Source organism: Carassius carassius, chromosome 22 (assembly GCF_963082965.1).
Source record: "Carassius carassius chromosome 22, fCarCar2.1, whole genome shotgun sequence".
Lineage (NCBI taxonomy): Eukaryota > Metazoa > Chordata > Actinopteri > Cypriniformes > Cyprinidae > Carassius > Carassius carassius.
The window spans coordinates 8,188,500-8,204,314 of NC_081776.1; the positions used below are offsets into that span (position 1 = coordinate 8,188,500).

Here is a 15,815-nt window from a genome sequence, read left to right on the forward strand (position 1 = left end):
CAAAACTGCCGTGTCTTTTAAAGGGATAGTTCACCCAAAAATGTGTCATTAATGACTCACCCTCATGTTGTTCCAAACCGTAAGACCTCCTTTCATCTTCAGAACATAGTTTAAGATATTTTAGATTTAGTCCGAGAGCTTTCTGTCCCTCCATTGAAAACGTATGTATGGTATACTGTCCATGTCCAGAAAGGTAATAAAAACATCATCAAAGTAGTCCATGTGACATCAGAGGGCCAGTTAGAATTTTTTGAAGCATCGAAAATACATTTTGGTCCATTCAGCATTGTAACCGATGTAACCGGATCTTCTTGAACCAGTTTACCAAATCGAACTGAATTGTTTGAAACGGTTCGCGTCTCACATAAGCATTAATCCACAAATGACTTAAAGCTGTTAACTTTTTTAACGTGGCTGACACTCCCTCTGAGTTAAAACAAACCAATATCCCAGAGAAATTAATTTACTCAAACAGTACACAGTCTGTGAAGAGAGAACTGAAGATGAACACCGAGCCGAGACAGATAACGAACGAAAGATTGACTCGGTTTTTTATTACCTTTCTGGACATGGACAGTATACCGTACACACATTTTCAATGGAGGGATAGAAAGCTATCGAACTAAATCTAAAATATCTTAAACTGTGTTCCAAAGAATAACGGTTTGGAACGACATGAGGGTGAGTCATTAATGATATCATTTTCATTTTTCTGTGAACTAACCTTTTAAGTGTGTAAGCGTGACCTTCACATTTCCCTAAAGTGCTCTGTGTCTTAGCACGGTGGATAATTAAGCGGGTGGAGGGAGTGGCTCTGAATGGCATCATAAATTTTGCACCATCTCTGCTCACCATTCACACCACCTGCCTCTCGCTCCTGCACTCATGTTCACCATCAGAGGAATTATTAAAGATAAAAAGGCACTATGGAAAAAAGAGATCCTCCCCTGACAGATATTATCATTACAACCTTTTATCAAAAAGTGCAAACTTGTTGTTATCCACCCCCCCCCCCCCACCCCCCAATGTGTCTCACTCTCCATCCTTCACTCTTTCCCTGGGTATTTCAGCAGGAAGAGAAAAGTAGAACCAGAGAGAGAGAGCGCAAAAAAAGAAAACGAAAGGGAAAAAAGCTAGACTGAGCTCTGTCAATTGGAGAGTGTGCACTACTAAGTCTGGCTTCACTACAAAGGTTAGCAGATCTGACTGTCAATACTGTCAGAGGAATGGAGTCTTAGGGAGGGGAGGGAGCAAAGGAGGTGGAGACACGAAGGTTAGGTGGGGGAGGCAGGAGGGTTTGCTTTGAGAGAAAGAGATACTTTGATATTTCGGAATGTTAGAAGGGTGAATGTGGAGAACTGGAGATTGGGGATCTAATTACCGGGCCATAATTGGGAGCTAGGGAATAGGTTGCCGTCCTCTCAAATCGCTGCAGATCAATTATGTTAAGAGAACATCTGTAAGTAGAACTTAATGAGGTCCATTAGAGCAACATGCGCTGCCTTCCCTAACGGTGCTTGTCAGCTTCTTGGATGAGCTGGAGTGTGCTGCTAACTAGGGACCTGGTGAAGGTGCTTAAATAGGCAAGGAGACGTGCGGGCCGGCTCAGTTCTATTTTGCTTTGCTGCCAGGGAGGGAAGGAGACTGCGAGCAAAGAAACAGCCATCGTGGGGAGAAGGAGGGGAATCTTTTTAGAGCGGGAGCGAGAAGGAGTTGCACAGAGACGGGCTGCGTGTTTTTAACCCGCTTGCCTGGAACTTGACAAGGGAACCGGCTATATTTGAGCTATCATCTCGTCTTAATCTGCAACTTTTCATCGGTACAGTATCTTTCAATCAGATTTTTTCCCCCTCCTCAAACATATTCTACTCTGCAGCCTCATTAAGAAGCTTGGGAACGATTGTTTCGTGCAGTGTTTTAATTTGACCCTAAACCGGAACTAACTGGTGATGATCTTTTGTTCTCATTGAAGTTGTTAGGATAAAGGATCTCTGGATAATTGCCAAGTACTTTGACGTTTTCTCTCCTAAATAAGGAAGGGAAGAGTTAGAGTCTGTTGTTACAATGTGGGTGGCTGTGGTGGGTGCAAGAGAGCATTAGATTCTATGTACGTTACTAGTAGCGGTTTAAACTGGGATTAAGTTGAAGCTTCCATGAAATGAATGGTCGCTGGAGATGCTAAAAGGAGGCTTAAACCAGAGTATGAGCACCAGGAAATATATTTTCTACTCCAATCCTCTCCAAAAAAAGATTTCTCCTCTTGTGAACCCCGGTAATTAAACTCCCGCTTTCATTTCTACCTCAAAAACGAACCTGCATTCCTTTTGCTCGGATGAAGAGGGGTGGTCGAATCGTCTGTCGGATATCCCTCGCTTTGCTGACATGACATTCTGTGTGTGTCTGTGTGTGTGAAAAAGAGAGGGGGAGTGGTAGTGAGTGAGTGTAAGAAAGAGAGAGAGTGAGGCTAAATAATAAGCAGCTCTTCATTTTAACGACGTCCGTTCGCCAAGACTGCGCGTGCTTCCCGCCACGCGGGCTGCGTGCTGGACTGATTCGCGCGAGCGTCACACAACGTGACGGAAGGCTGAGTTCACCTCGCGCGGCACTATCCGTTGATGGCACTCTCTAGCTCATCACCCCCAATAATTCAGATATCTTCGGTTAATAATTGACATGATAATGCGCCCGATGAAGTGGTGGCGGGGGGATAGAGGAAGAAGGGGTTACAGCGTCCCCTACACACACACACTCTCTCTCTCTCTCTCTCTCTCTCTCTCTCTCTCTCCCGCTCCCTTTTACTCAGCTTAAAGCATCTCCCCCGCAAATTGCATGATTACCAAGATAACCCGCTTTGAAATTATTCAATCCATGACAAAACCTAATTACTGGCAGGTAATATACCCTGTCAGCTTTAATGCATCTCATCACTCATAATGGAAGCGAGGAGCATTTTATGACCCATCTCATTACTGCAGTATTTTAGGCAGAGATGATTGGCATGGGACCACAATCTTACCAACTTTGTTACCAACAGTTATCCATCTCCACATCGGTTTAGTCACTTCCAAACTGGGCTGCCGATAAATGACTACTTTTGGGCCATGACAGAAAATAAACTCTACAGTGCATGTGTGATTATGTTTCCTTTTCTCTCTGTGTGCGTGGGGAGGAAGGATAGGTGGCACTGAAGGCCTGTGATTCATCGTACCTCGGCAACATGGGCATCAAGCAGTGCTAATTAGAGTGAACAGGTGTAAACAATGGGCGAGGAATAGCTTTAGAAACACAGACTGAGAAAAAAACTGTGAAAACATTGAAATGTATTACTCTCTCTCACACACACACACAAACACACATGTACAGTTACAATTTTTATCTGGATCTTCATGTACTTTGATTTTGCAGGTGCACAGTGATCACATACATAAAGCATGAAAGTTTATGATCAATAATGGAAAATGATCATTGTGTGGCCTGGGGTAATACATCCTGATTTATTCCTAAACGTCTGATGACGAACCAATAACCATAATGATTTCAGACACAAGAGCACACACAAAGTGCTACATACTGTAGGTTTATGCAAAAGCATCATCAGCTTTTTTTTTTTTTTTACTTAAAAGGGGTATTTTTAAATGTGTGATTACAGATGACACAGTCGGGGAGACATGCTTTTTATAGCTTTATGTTTTAATTTTCTGTTAATGATCATCATGTTGAAGCATAAAATAATTAGCCTCTTAGATCAGTGAATCCGAGGTACACGGACACCAAAGGCACTTTCAGGTTTCAAGGATTACCTGGAAAGATTTAGGTATAAAACAAAATAGTGCGTAATGTCGCATAATGTACACTACTTGGTGAGTTTATCTTACACCTACATTATTGTTTTTAAGTGACTAACAATACAGCTAATGCTAAAGGATATCCAGTGTAATATGAGTTAAAAAAAGAATCACATTTTTGGTTTGCTGATTAAGCCAAATTAATAGGAAACACTGTTTTAGATTATATAATTGCTTTTCTAAGTCAGCTAAGGCTGCACTGAGTAATTTGGTCTTAACCAACATGGCCTATGAAGCATTACTAAATTAATCACTTAAATACTGAATAAATTAGATGTTGATTTAATATGAGACCAAAATATTCCTCGATTTAAAAACTGATGTGCACCTGATGTCCTCACAGGTGCTGTATTTATTCATATACTGTAATGTAGCCTGCATTTTCTTACACTCTTAAAATGAAATGTTCCTTAGTGATTTATTGCAGCACCTTATGATCAGCAAAGAGCTTTTTCCCATTTTTGTTTTATAGGATTCTTAAGTCTTTTATAAGCTTTTTTTGGGAGATTAAAAAAGTTTTTGATAATAAATTCTAAGTTCTTCATATCAGCATACTGTCTTCTGGCTCTTTTAAAACGTCATTATATAAATGGCTTTATAAATTAACATGATCAAAAGTTATTTGTGAAACTTGACGTTCTTATATAGGGCATCAGGATGTGAAAGTAGTTTTTGTTCTACCTGGAATCTTTATCTTTTAGAGTGTATTTACCTGCATTCAGAAGTACTAATATAATTACGATTCAAAAAGATGCACGTGCATAATGACAGACATATGTATGCATAAATATATTGTATGTGTTTTATGAATCAGGCCTATAAAACACTATGTAGCACCACGAAGTTGTTGCCTAGCTGCTAAAACAAAGAGAGAGAGAGAGGGCGAGTGTAAACGTGTAGTACAGAGCTCATAGCATGTTTGCGCGCGCGTCTTTGAGAGGTGAGCATTAAGTTTGTGTTAGCGAGCGCGCGCTCCGTTACTCCGGGTGTCGGTAATAACCGAATGACCTTTTCCTTCTCGTGTAATGTCTCACATTGGGTTTGAAGATAATAAAGCTAGGCTTCACTATTCCTCGTTCTTCACTCACTGATGGGCAAGTTGTTGTAAGCTTTCTCAGAATACTCAATACATGACGGCTCGCGCGAGAACACCTGTAGATTTTGGTGTGAACTACTACTCGTAGATGATCCATGTGGACCTCATTATTTTCAACCTGAAGATCACTATTATCCGCGGTGCAATGTCAGATTGGTGAACTTTTGCTCCGAGGAATATTGAGTTGGAGTCGGTGCACTAAGTTAACCTTCTGCATAACTTGGTCAAGAAGGTGAGTTGTGCTTTAATTGTCTTTTCCGAACGGACTTGCTCCAATTCTTTTGGACTAATTACTTAGTCTTTGGTGTCAAATACAAAATTCAGGCATGTGTGCCTCACGTAAATGGATCAAATCATAAATGCATGTTATTAAGATTATTTCACATTAGATTACCCTGCGGAGTCAGGTGTGTTGAATTTTTTTGTGTGTGCACACAGCAGAGCAACGGACAAAAACGGAATGTTCTTTCTTTAGGAAACTTCATTGCAACGCATAACGAACATTCAAGCTATGTGCTTATAAATTACAAACAATAGCTAGACAGTATTATCACAGTAAGACAGCAACATATATAATAGATGTGGATGTGCATGTATAGTATGCATGAGAATAATAAGCACACAATATTTAGCCTACATTAAAGTTTGTGCATTTAAAAACAAGGCTTATTGAAGTGTAGTTTTAAGATTGAAAGAGACTGTAAAATGTGCTGGTAAGCGCATTTATTGTTTATATTCTAAAAACACGCCATGCATCAGAACTAATGTAGTTCGTAAATGCTTGACAAAATGATTGCGTTTTAGTAGTCTATATGCGAGTTCCTGTATGTTGTATTTTGTATATATCCAATTTGGTGCCTCTTACTGTGCAGTGAAATAGGCGAACAGCAAGAGGCACGATAGGATTATAAGATTACAGCGCGCGCGAAGGGGTAAAGCATATGCCTTTGTCATCCGCTGTCATTTGTTCGCCGCCACTTGCCTCGCCACGGCTGCTGCTCGATCTAATTTCATAGTCGAGCACTGTTGTGACAAACGGAATCTTAACAGCGTGTGGCGCTGAGCGATAGCGGCTCGCTCTTTCCTTCTTTTTCCCTCCCGTGTTCTGTTGATTGGTGTTTTCGTCGTGTTCACTCTTTTCCTGCGGATTGTTACTTGTAACAAAAGCGAAGCACCCTCGCGCGCGTACAGCTGCTCACTTCACGCGCATCTTTGGCTCGCGCCTCGTCTTGTTGCATGGTGTTTCCGGGAGCCGACGCGGGTCAACCAATGCAGAAAAGGGAGAAAAGTTTCGGTAAGAGCTGCGTTTTGCATCCTATGAACGCGAGTGTGACGTTTAAATGTGTAGTTGGGATGTTTCTATGCGTATAACGGCAGTTTTGTTTAACCTCACACACCATTTTACCGAAGCGACGCGTTTTCCTCATTTCCCCTGTGTGAATTGTCGTGGTTTGCTTAGACACTTAAGAATAGCGTTTAATGTGATGTGCCGTCGCATATCACCGTTTCTAGCACGTTAACGGTTTCATTTATTCATTTTGCAAGCTGCAAATCTTATTGGCCTTTTCCGTGCACTACGCTGCCATGGCAACAGTAATTAAACTGATAAGAGGGTGAAATGTCAGCATCTCCGGCTCGCGCACCTGTGACGTGAAATCAGATTGGTACTTTGCGCCCGGTGTTTGCCAAGTCTCGCCTGAAATTTCCCCATCAGTGTCTGCGAACGGTGAGGCGCACAAAGAGCATCGTATCACTGTGCGAACGGGACATAATGACAGATCTGAGTGAGCGAGCGAGCAAAGACAAACAAGACACCCATGTCCCAGGCCTGTAGGAAGGACAACTGAACGATTTTGGTTGCGAATTCGATTGCACGTAATGGGTTCGGTTCCGTAACGGTTCCACTAATGATCCTTTTAGTAGGCTACTCTCGAGGAAGAAATATTTCGGGAGAAACTGCGATTCGCGTTGCATTTACTGCCCTCAACAGTCTATTAGCAAATAATGATATAATTTCAGATTTCATCAGCACCGATCTTACAAACAAGTAATACATTTAATTCAGTTCTTCAAAAATATGTGTTTAGATGGACTTGACGACTTGTCGTAGACTTTTGAGAGGCGGCTTAAATGCAGTCTAATAATTGGTCGTAATTATATACGTGAACGTGTTCAACAAAAATGTGGTGACCTATTTCTTTAAGCATTCATTCATTTTAATAAAATAGGCCCACTGACTCATAATGTGTAGCTTAAAGTGCTTATCTCATGGCATTCAGTCAGTTTAAGTGTCACGAGCCTTAAGTAGCCTACAACATAACAGGGACAGTTATTGGTTCATTTCGACTCGAATATGACAAAAGTCATTTCTGAGCTTCAGTCAAGCGTCAAATTAGTTCAGTAATAGCTCCGACTGGTAAAAAAAAAAAAAGTATATTTGATTCGTTAAAAGAACCATCTCATAAGAATCAGTAGTTCAGGCTCGGATTACATTGTTCAGTCTGCATGTATTTGGTTCACTGAAAAAAAAGAAACGACTCATACGAGTCATTCGTTCGGTATTCGGGCTATAGCACTGTATGTTTTTGATTCACTGAAAAGAACCGTCTCATAAGAGTCATTCTTTATACAATTGAACCAAACTGGTCTCGCATGATTCTGAATGACTAAAAAAACAACCGGTTAAGAGTCGTGTTCAGAAATCGGACTAAAGCGGTCGTGCTGTAGACTCAAAGAACAGAAGTGCAGAAAACACTATCAGAGTTGTTCAATATAGTGTTCTGCATCAATAGAAAATCTTTATGAAAATCATTTAGTTTTTTGTATATTTTATAATGACTGCCCAGGCCCAATTTCAGCATGTTAGATTAATTTTTTGTTCAATGTTTGATATAGAAAGATCTATGAGGCCATGAACATCCCACACTCCATAAAAAAATCAGAATTGGGTACCAAGGCCTGTGGATTTAAGGGCCAGTTCGTTTGTGCATCAGTCGATTCATTTAGGACTGTACTTGTTTGTGGACTGAGGGGAGTTGAATCTCTGACTTCTTTGGTTTGGTAATGAGAGGCGGGGACTTTGTGGTGTTAACCAGGCGAGCTGGGATGGTGGGGATGAGTGGGACAGAACAAGGACGCATAGCAGAGGAAATCAGCCATGTGCTACTCTAACAATCCAATCTAGCCAATTAAAAGCTCAACAGCTTAAACACAATGGGGCAAACAGTGCGGCAGTGCTACCTGTCTGATTTGCTTCCTTGCTATTTTCCCCGGATCAAGCCCTCTCCTTTGAATAAACTCAAAATAAAGCATCGTAAAAACACCAGCGAGGTCAAAGTAATCATCATTATCCCTTGCCTCGTTTTCATTGAATGTTTCTACTTCTTAACGAGCATGGTCCCACAGCGGAAAGAAGTTGTTCACAGTCTAAGCCTATGGTACTGCATCAGATATTTGCTCTAGGCTATAATTATGACCCTGGAGGGATCGGCTACCTGCTGTTCCTTTCCCTGCATTGTAATGCTCAGTTGAATTGAAACAATTTCACACCTGTCCTCAGTCTTACTAATTGGTGCACTGTCTTGTTTATTTTCTGTGAGGGCCAACTGCCACGCTTTTGGCAAATCATTTTTGAAAGTAATTATCGTCAAGGCCACATGTTAAAAAAAAGAAAGCTGCAAACTCTTTTTCAGTTAGGTAGGGCAGAGTCTTAATGGTTTACAAATGTGTTGACATGCACAACTATTTAAAGGGATAGTGCACCCAAAAATATATTCCAACATCATTTACTCACCTTCATGTCATTCAAAATATATGTATGTCTTTCTTTCTTCTTGAACGCAAAAGGGATTGAATGTGTCGATTCATTTTCATTGCATTATATTCATACAATAAAAGAAGTTTCTAATGACATGAGGGTGAGTAATGATGTCAGAATTGTCTTTTTTGGATAAACTACCACAAATTTCCTAAATGTTATACCAAATGTTTCACAAACTTTTCTTGTCAGAATCAGATTCACACAGCCCAAATAAGGCTTTTCACTCTCATATTCCTCTATGAATGTATTTCAGCGAGATTGCCTGAACAACGCATCACGGCGACGAGTGCATTATAACTATCCCAAGGGAGGTCCTCAATTTAGACAGAGACACTCAATTTACCACAGCTGAGAAATCTCTCAGTGACCCGTTCACTCAAAGTTCGCAATTTCTCACTGCTTGCGCTCTCACCCCCGTTCAAGAGCAGCATATACATTAGGGTGGAATCTATGGCTCTGACAGCTTCCCCTGCACAAGGTGAGAAATGGGGACTGTCTCAGTTGCAGGACAACAGAATCAGACGTGCTTGTAAAAATGTAGGACAAAAACTTTTTGGGCCGGGACAAAAAAAGAGGGGCTGGAGCGGTGGCATGGGGGGAGCGGGGTACAGCTTACTCTCCTCTGTATGAAAAGAGAATACTAATTACAGGCCTACAGCATTAGACCACATTGTTCCCTCTCTACCCAACAAAGCCCTTTCACGCCTTGTAAAGGGCTACACAATGCCTGCTCTAGGGGCAAGCTCTGGCCCCTCCCTTAAAGAAGGGGGAAGAGGAGGATGTTAGCTACATTGGCTTCTTGTTATTGTTAGCCAAAAAGTGTGTGTTGATCTCTTGACTGAAATACACAGCACATGATTGATTGTCAAAAGTCACCAAGGAACTAGGTTCTCACCTTCGTGTCGCCCCTTGTCACCTGTCTTTGTAGGTATACAAATGCTCTCCGTCCAGCCGGACACCAAGCCAAAGGGCTGTGCCGGCTGCAACCGGAAAATCAAGGACCGTTACCTGCTGAAGGCCCTGGACAAGTACTGGCACGAAGACTGCCTCAAGTGCGCCTGCTGCGACTGTCGACTCGGCGAGGTGGGCTCCACGCTGTACACAAAAGCCAACCTCATCCTCTGTCGGAGGGACTACCTAAGGTAAGAGAAAAACTTGCTATTTGTGTCATAACACACACCCTGGACACTACAGATTGTAAGTTACAAGATGTCACTGGAAATAACTGAATCTGTACCTCATTCAAAAGAGAACTCTCTAAGGGCCTTGCGTCAAATCCCAAACAAAGCAAGCGGCACAAAAAGCCATATTGCTGCTAACACTGGCTTTAATAGCTGCCCTTAACACCCAGAGTACTCCCATGCTGTTAGATATCCTTTGCTCTTCATAATAGAAAAGGAGCTCAAAGGGCATCTTTATGAGCCTTTAAACTGCTGCCATTTCTGGGAGTTTTCAATGGATTCATTTGTTGGATCCAATCAACACACTGAGGCTTGATAGAGGGACATTGTTTAGCAAGAGACCACCCTGGTTCTTGTTCAATCAGCTTACCTTTGTCCACTGATGGAAGGGTTTCCTTAGAAACCCAACCTCTCAATTTCTTGCTTTTCTATGTGTGCACCCAGCATGCATCACTTTTAAAGCAACAAGTCTGCAAGTATGGATTTTTGGCATACAGACCAAGATAGACTCCAATATCGGTCATCTGTTCACCCCTAAAAATATTTCTCAACCTCTTCGTTCTACAACTTCTTGTTTTCTCCTAATAAGTAAAAAGGAAAAAGTGCATAAGGTACTTTCTTGTAGGATTGCATGGAATGGATAAAAACATATGCAATCAACTTTTGATGGAATCAAATCAATTTCAGTTGTTTAAAGTAGATTTAAAGCCAGAAAATGATGACACATATTATATGCATATATTCAGTTCTACCTGGGTAAAGAAAGCATCACTCAAACTTCTCCAAGTGACCAGCAAATTATGATATTCTACAAAAATAATGAATGACAGTCAAATTGAAATCTAAAAACCTTACATCTCGTTTATCATGGACTGCCTGAAGAGGTTTATGGTATTTGATCTTTGATTGGCTCCACACACAAACATATATATATGTTTGTATATATATATATATATATATATATATATATATATATATATATATATATATATATATATATATAATTTTAATTGTAATATATAATTAAATATTAATAAATAAATATTAACATATAACATGAACTATAAAAACAAATAATATATAATTAAAAATATTTAATATATGCGTTTTCATCTTACATTCACATTACTCCTTTATGACACATGACATCATTAGCATACAGATTTAACTTAAGACGATCACATTCTTTGCATTACCATAAACTTTAGGGATTAATGCATTAAAATCAATTAGCTTTGTTATGATATTTTCAAAAGTTTATGTAATTATTTAGTAAAATATATTTAATGCAACTTTTTGTCTAGTTCTACAATACAGCATTTTGTTCCCTTCTAGTGTCTACCTAGTACTTACACATGCTTGTGTTAATAAACCCATGTACACACATGTGCTACTTATGTGTATAAAATGATATAAATGTTCAACAGGACGCTCCAGGGAGTCACAGCTTTGTGAGCATGCTAGAAGCTACAGTAGACAGGAGGCACTTTGAAATGGCACAGTTCATTTAATTTTGGCATGGGCGATGAGAGAGTCTCCATTAGGTGCGGTACACAAGCAGGCTTTGGGGAGACGTGACTGTAAAGCATCGCCAGAGGGCCACAGGCAGGCTGAGATTACCATCTCGCAGTAAGCCTCATTGATTGTGCCCTGCTAAACTGCATCTTCATTCACGACGATGCTCACAAGTTTGTGCCTCAAACAACAGCGGCAACGAGATAGATGGCACCAGATGTGTCATTAGGAGACGTGGAGATCCGTCTTCATGGTTAAGGCGATGGTTTGTACCAGATGCGATTGATAAGGTTCTTGTGCATGGGTATACACTGTGTTATCTCTTTTAATAATTTGACAACACCCATTGTATGTGATTCTTTTATCTGCAAAGTTCAAGGTGACTGAATTGATTAGATTCTAGCCATCTTTTGAGCAGTCTTCCCATACCTCCAGCTCAATGTCTCATCGCCAGCAGCAAATTAGGGGCGAGTATGGCACAGTCCCAGATCCTCAAATCACATCTGCAAAACAACAAAAGAAAAGCAGCCTCCATTGAGGAGCCAATCAATCGCCAGTCCTACAAAGCACTCCGACGCACACTCCCCTCGATTGGATCGTTTCCTTATTTATTTTCTTAAGTTAGCGCCGGCGAGATAAGAGATTAATCCCTTCCTCTTTGTTCTGTGTTCTATTTCGCCCCTTCGTATTCTGAGTAAATTATGCTTGGATTTAATTTACAAGATTCCCCACCCCCAAGTCCGCACAAAATCAATCCAGTCCTGTTTAGCAGTGTGGCATGTTATTAAGGCTGACATAACCAGGGTTAATAGAATTCTTCAGGGGTCTACAACCATGAGCGATGTGATCCTACCAGCTGAGAAATAATAATCCCTATCGCAACACACACAAAAACAAATTAAATAAGGAAAAAATAAAAGATTTATGCCTTCCTGGGCCTGTCTCCCTTAGTAAGTTTTATCAACTATGAGGTGGGGTTTTTTGGTAGTCAAAGGGAGAGGCAGAAATCATTTTGGTCTGGGGAAGGAATATCATTTATGAATATCAATTCACATTCAAAGCATCGAGAAGGTAATTATTGATGGAAAGCATTATCGGGCCCGGCTGAATGCTCGTATTGCTCTCAAAATATGGGAAAATGATATTGGCCTGTCATATCAACAACAAATGATTCTTTTGATACAATGCAGGCATCTCTATTGATGATAAAGGTTATAACCGGCATGCCAATGTTTATGCCGATGCGGTTACATTTCATAGCGGGGAGCGATAAGTTAAAAGGAGCAGACAAAAAAGCAACGGACACATTTAAGTTGAAAAACGGGCAAAAATGAACCCTGTCAGAAAGTAGTTACAGACAGAAAAGCCCAGGGTGCAAGCAGGAAGAGAGAAGCTGTTAGACATCAGTAAAATGGAAAACTGTAAATTTCAAGGCATCCATTTTAAAGACAGCACAGGGTGACCACTTATTTATTTATCTATCTATTCATTCATTTTTTTTAATCCAACTTCAATTTTCCTCTACAGTGGTTTTACTAAGATTGTAAATGCAAGCAAACTCACAGAGCAGTCAACATGACTGGATTTATTACCGTTATGGAAAGCTGGCTATCGGTGAAAGATAACCAACATGTAAAGCATGGTTTGGTTGTAATAACTTGTATTTTTCTCCTCTTGCCCCTCATTCAGGAACCACTTTGTAGTCCCCATCTACCTTGTGCTGTGTACACTTTTGGAAATTAACTATAAAAATTTATCTCTCACTTTTTCATACAGTATTTGCATCTGGAGTCACACCGTAGATTATATGCATTTATGGATGTGCCATATGTTTATCTGTAGGTCAACAAAATGTGAGTCATCTGTGAAGTCAGGAACTTTGGCAAATTGAGCTCAACAGAATTGGTTTTGTAATTCATTTCAGTTGCACACTCACAGATAAAGTTATAATTACCTAGTTGCTTGATGAAATTATGATTTCAGGATGTACATTTTGAACAAAATGATGGTGTTAAGATAAAGTAGTTGTATTGAAAATTGCAGGTGGCTTACACAATTTATAAAAGAAAAACAAATAGCATACCTCAGATTCAATTGCTGTTCTTTACTGCCATGCAAAGTGAAGTTAGGCTACTATCTCCCTCGAAAACATGAGAAGCTTCATACTTGGGTGTGTGCCATGGAGAAGTCCAAAGAGTCACCACCTAAGGAGACAGAGACAAATTATTTGAATAAAAATTGCAGTGTGTGGACACAAACTGTGTCCAATCAGCTATTTTAGTTTAATCTATGTTTTGGGTGCTATGCAGGTGTGCAATACTCATTTTTTCTCAGCTAACCTAAGCTAGCACTCTCCTTGTAATTTGGAAAAGGTCAGAAAAAGAAGTTCTCTTGTTCTTCAGTGCTCTAGTTTATGCCCTCAACCGATAAGAGCAACAATTCTTGAATAAAAATGCATTTATTGTAAGCTGACATGACACTAAAGTAACAAAGTTGCTGCTGTGTTGTCTGTTAAAGGTTAGGATGGTCTCTCCGGCGGGACTAGCGCAGTGCAGCCCCGTGTAGTTTGTCTTGTGTTTTCCTCAGTCGTTTTGAAGCTAGCTGAAAGATTGAGGCCATCTCTTGTTCTAATGACCAGTGCAGATGTTCACAAACAGTGCATTGCTCTCTGTCTCTGAAGGGCATTAAGCATGATTTTGGCTTAAGCAAACACACAATACTAAAACAGGGCATTGTTAACATTTCATTTTGTTTCTCTTCAGCCAGAATAAGTGTTGGGAAGTAACTATTGTGACAGTACACAAGTAGCCATGTAGAATGATAAAATGTAACATTGATAGTTTTTGTAATGCACACAAACTAGAGGCCTCTCTTCTGTCTCATACCAACATCAATATGAATCAGTTTTTTTGGTATATATACACTAGTCAACATTTGAAGTGCATCAAAACCTTTCATCAAAGTCCTAAAACCAAAACCAAAATGCGTTCTTGTCTTTCAACAACTTTTATGAACTATTTTGATCCACTTCTAATGTTGACTAATGTATATATATATATATATATACACACACACATATACATATATAGTGCTGGGAATTCTGTTAGTTTGAATTTTTTCTTTAAAGAAATATCTAGTTAAAGTCCACTGTTCATCACTATGTTTTTGACTCATTTATATAGTGTGTTTTTAGGTGTATTTAAAACACATCTACTTATTCAAGTTTAACCATCAATCATTGAGGTCTGTCTTGTCTTTGTGCCAGATAAACATTACTTTTAAAAACAAATTAGTTGTTTTATATTGAAGGTTTGTGCCTTTAAGTGGCTTAAACAGAATTAGCTACTTTTTCAAAAGGTTAACTTTGTTTTACTTTAAATTTAGAGCATGTTTGGAAAGCTATAACACGTTTCAAAGTATGATAAATGAATATACTGGAATGGCTTGTCATCCTTGAGTTAATGTTTATGTTTATTTACTAAAAAAATGTAGATGGTGAAGTATTGACAACTGTTTTCAATAACTTGGAATGAGTTAACTACCCATTTTGTTCTGCAAAGTCATTTTTTTTTCCAGATAATAGATTAAAATCATCTAATCCGCATGAAAAAAATTTCTGGTCTGCAGCAAAAAGACAGCATTTAAACAGAAGGTGAGATATGCTCTTTTGAATAAAGACCTGTATTAATATAAAATCCTTTAATGACATGCATAAAACAAAACAGTTGACAGAAGAACAGTTTACCATTCATGTTGAGATATTGAACATCAGTGTGAATAAAATGCTACACAACACATCAAATGCATGTTGTTTATATTTAAAACATTAAGACTCTTTATGAGCATCCCACGTTTCTTGCCAGCGCCATCTCTAGCTGACAAATTTCTAGGCCCTTGGGACAAGTTTGCAAGGTCAGCTTTTGAAAACACTCTGCACCCTACATAATGCTGTTTTCTGTGGGTGCACCTGTGCTGTAATTGTTTTTTTTTCTTTTGTCTGTCTGTTAAAAGAATGTCTTTTTCTTAAAGCTAATGGAAGACTTGTTTTTTTATGCTTATAGTATATTTTTGTTAGTCTCATTGTGGTTTTTGCATGTTCATCTCCAGTGCATCTGTTGATGGCTTTAAAAAAAAGGTAGATAGCCCAATTAGTCAAGAAAACAAATCTCCATTATGTAGGAAGTTGATGCATAACATTTCAATGAACCTTTTTAAATCAACATAATTTTTTTTTTTTTTTTTTTTACTAAAATTAGAATTTGAAGGGACAATGTATAATTAAGGTACTTTAACTGGTCACAACATCCATAATAATTAAAAACAAATAGCAAAGTGTTGTTAAAAAAGTTTTATAGACT

The 15,815-nt window shown here is 39.3% G+C and overlaps 1 protein-coding gene and 1 long non-coding RNA gene across 6 annotated transcripts in view; one reads left to right on the plus strand and one right to left on the minus strand.

The window, feature by feature from the left end:
- Positions 1-15,815, minus strand: part of LOC132098858 (uncharacterized) — a 123,273-nt gene that overhangs the window by 38,691 nt on the left and 68,767 nt on the right. For all 3 annotated transcript variants that reach the window (XR_009422988.1, XR_009422987.1, XR_009422986.1), the window contains one exon: positions 13,541-13,661. This is a non-coding gene — a long non-coding RNA (uncharacterized LOC132098858). The remainder of the gene's footprint in view (positions 1-13,540; positions 13,662-15,815) is intronic.
- LOC132098856 (LIM domain only protein 3) overlaps positions 1,383-15,815 on the plus strand; it is a 47,005-nt gene continuing 32,572 nt past the window's right edge. The window contains exons 1-2 of one of the 3 annotated variants that reach the window (XM_059505080.1): positions 1,383-1,819; positions 9,690-9,903. In XM_059505080.1, the coding sequence (XP_059361063.1) occupies positions 9,698-9,903 (206 nt within the window). In that variant the 5' untranslated portion in view covers positions 1,383-1,819; positions 9,690-9,697. Of the gene's footprint in view, positions 1,820-4,886; positions 5,174-5,866; positions 6,236-9,689; positions 9,904-15,815 lie in introns of those variants that run through there. The other 2 variants (XM_059505079.1, XM_059505078.1) reach the window with 2 other exon arrangements.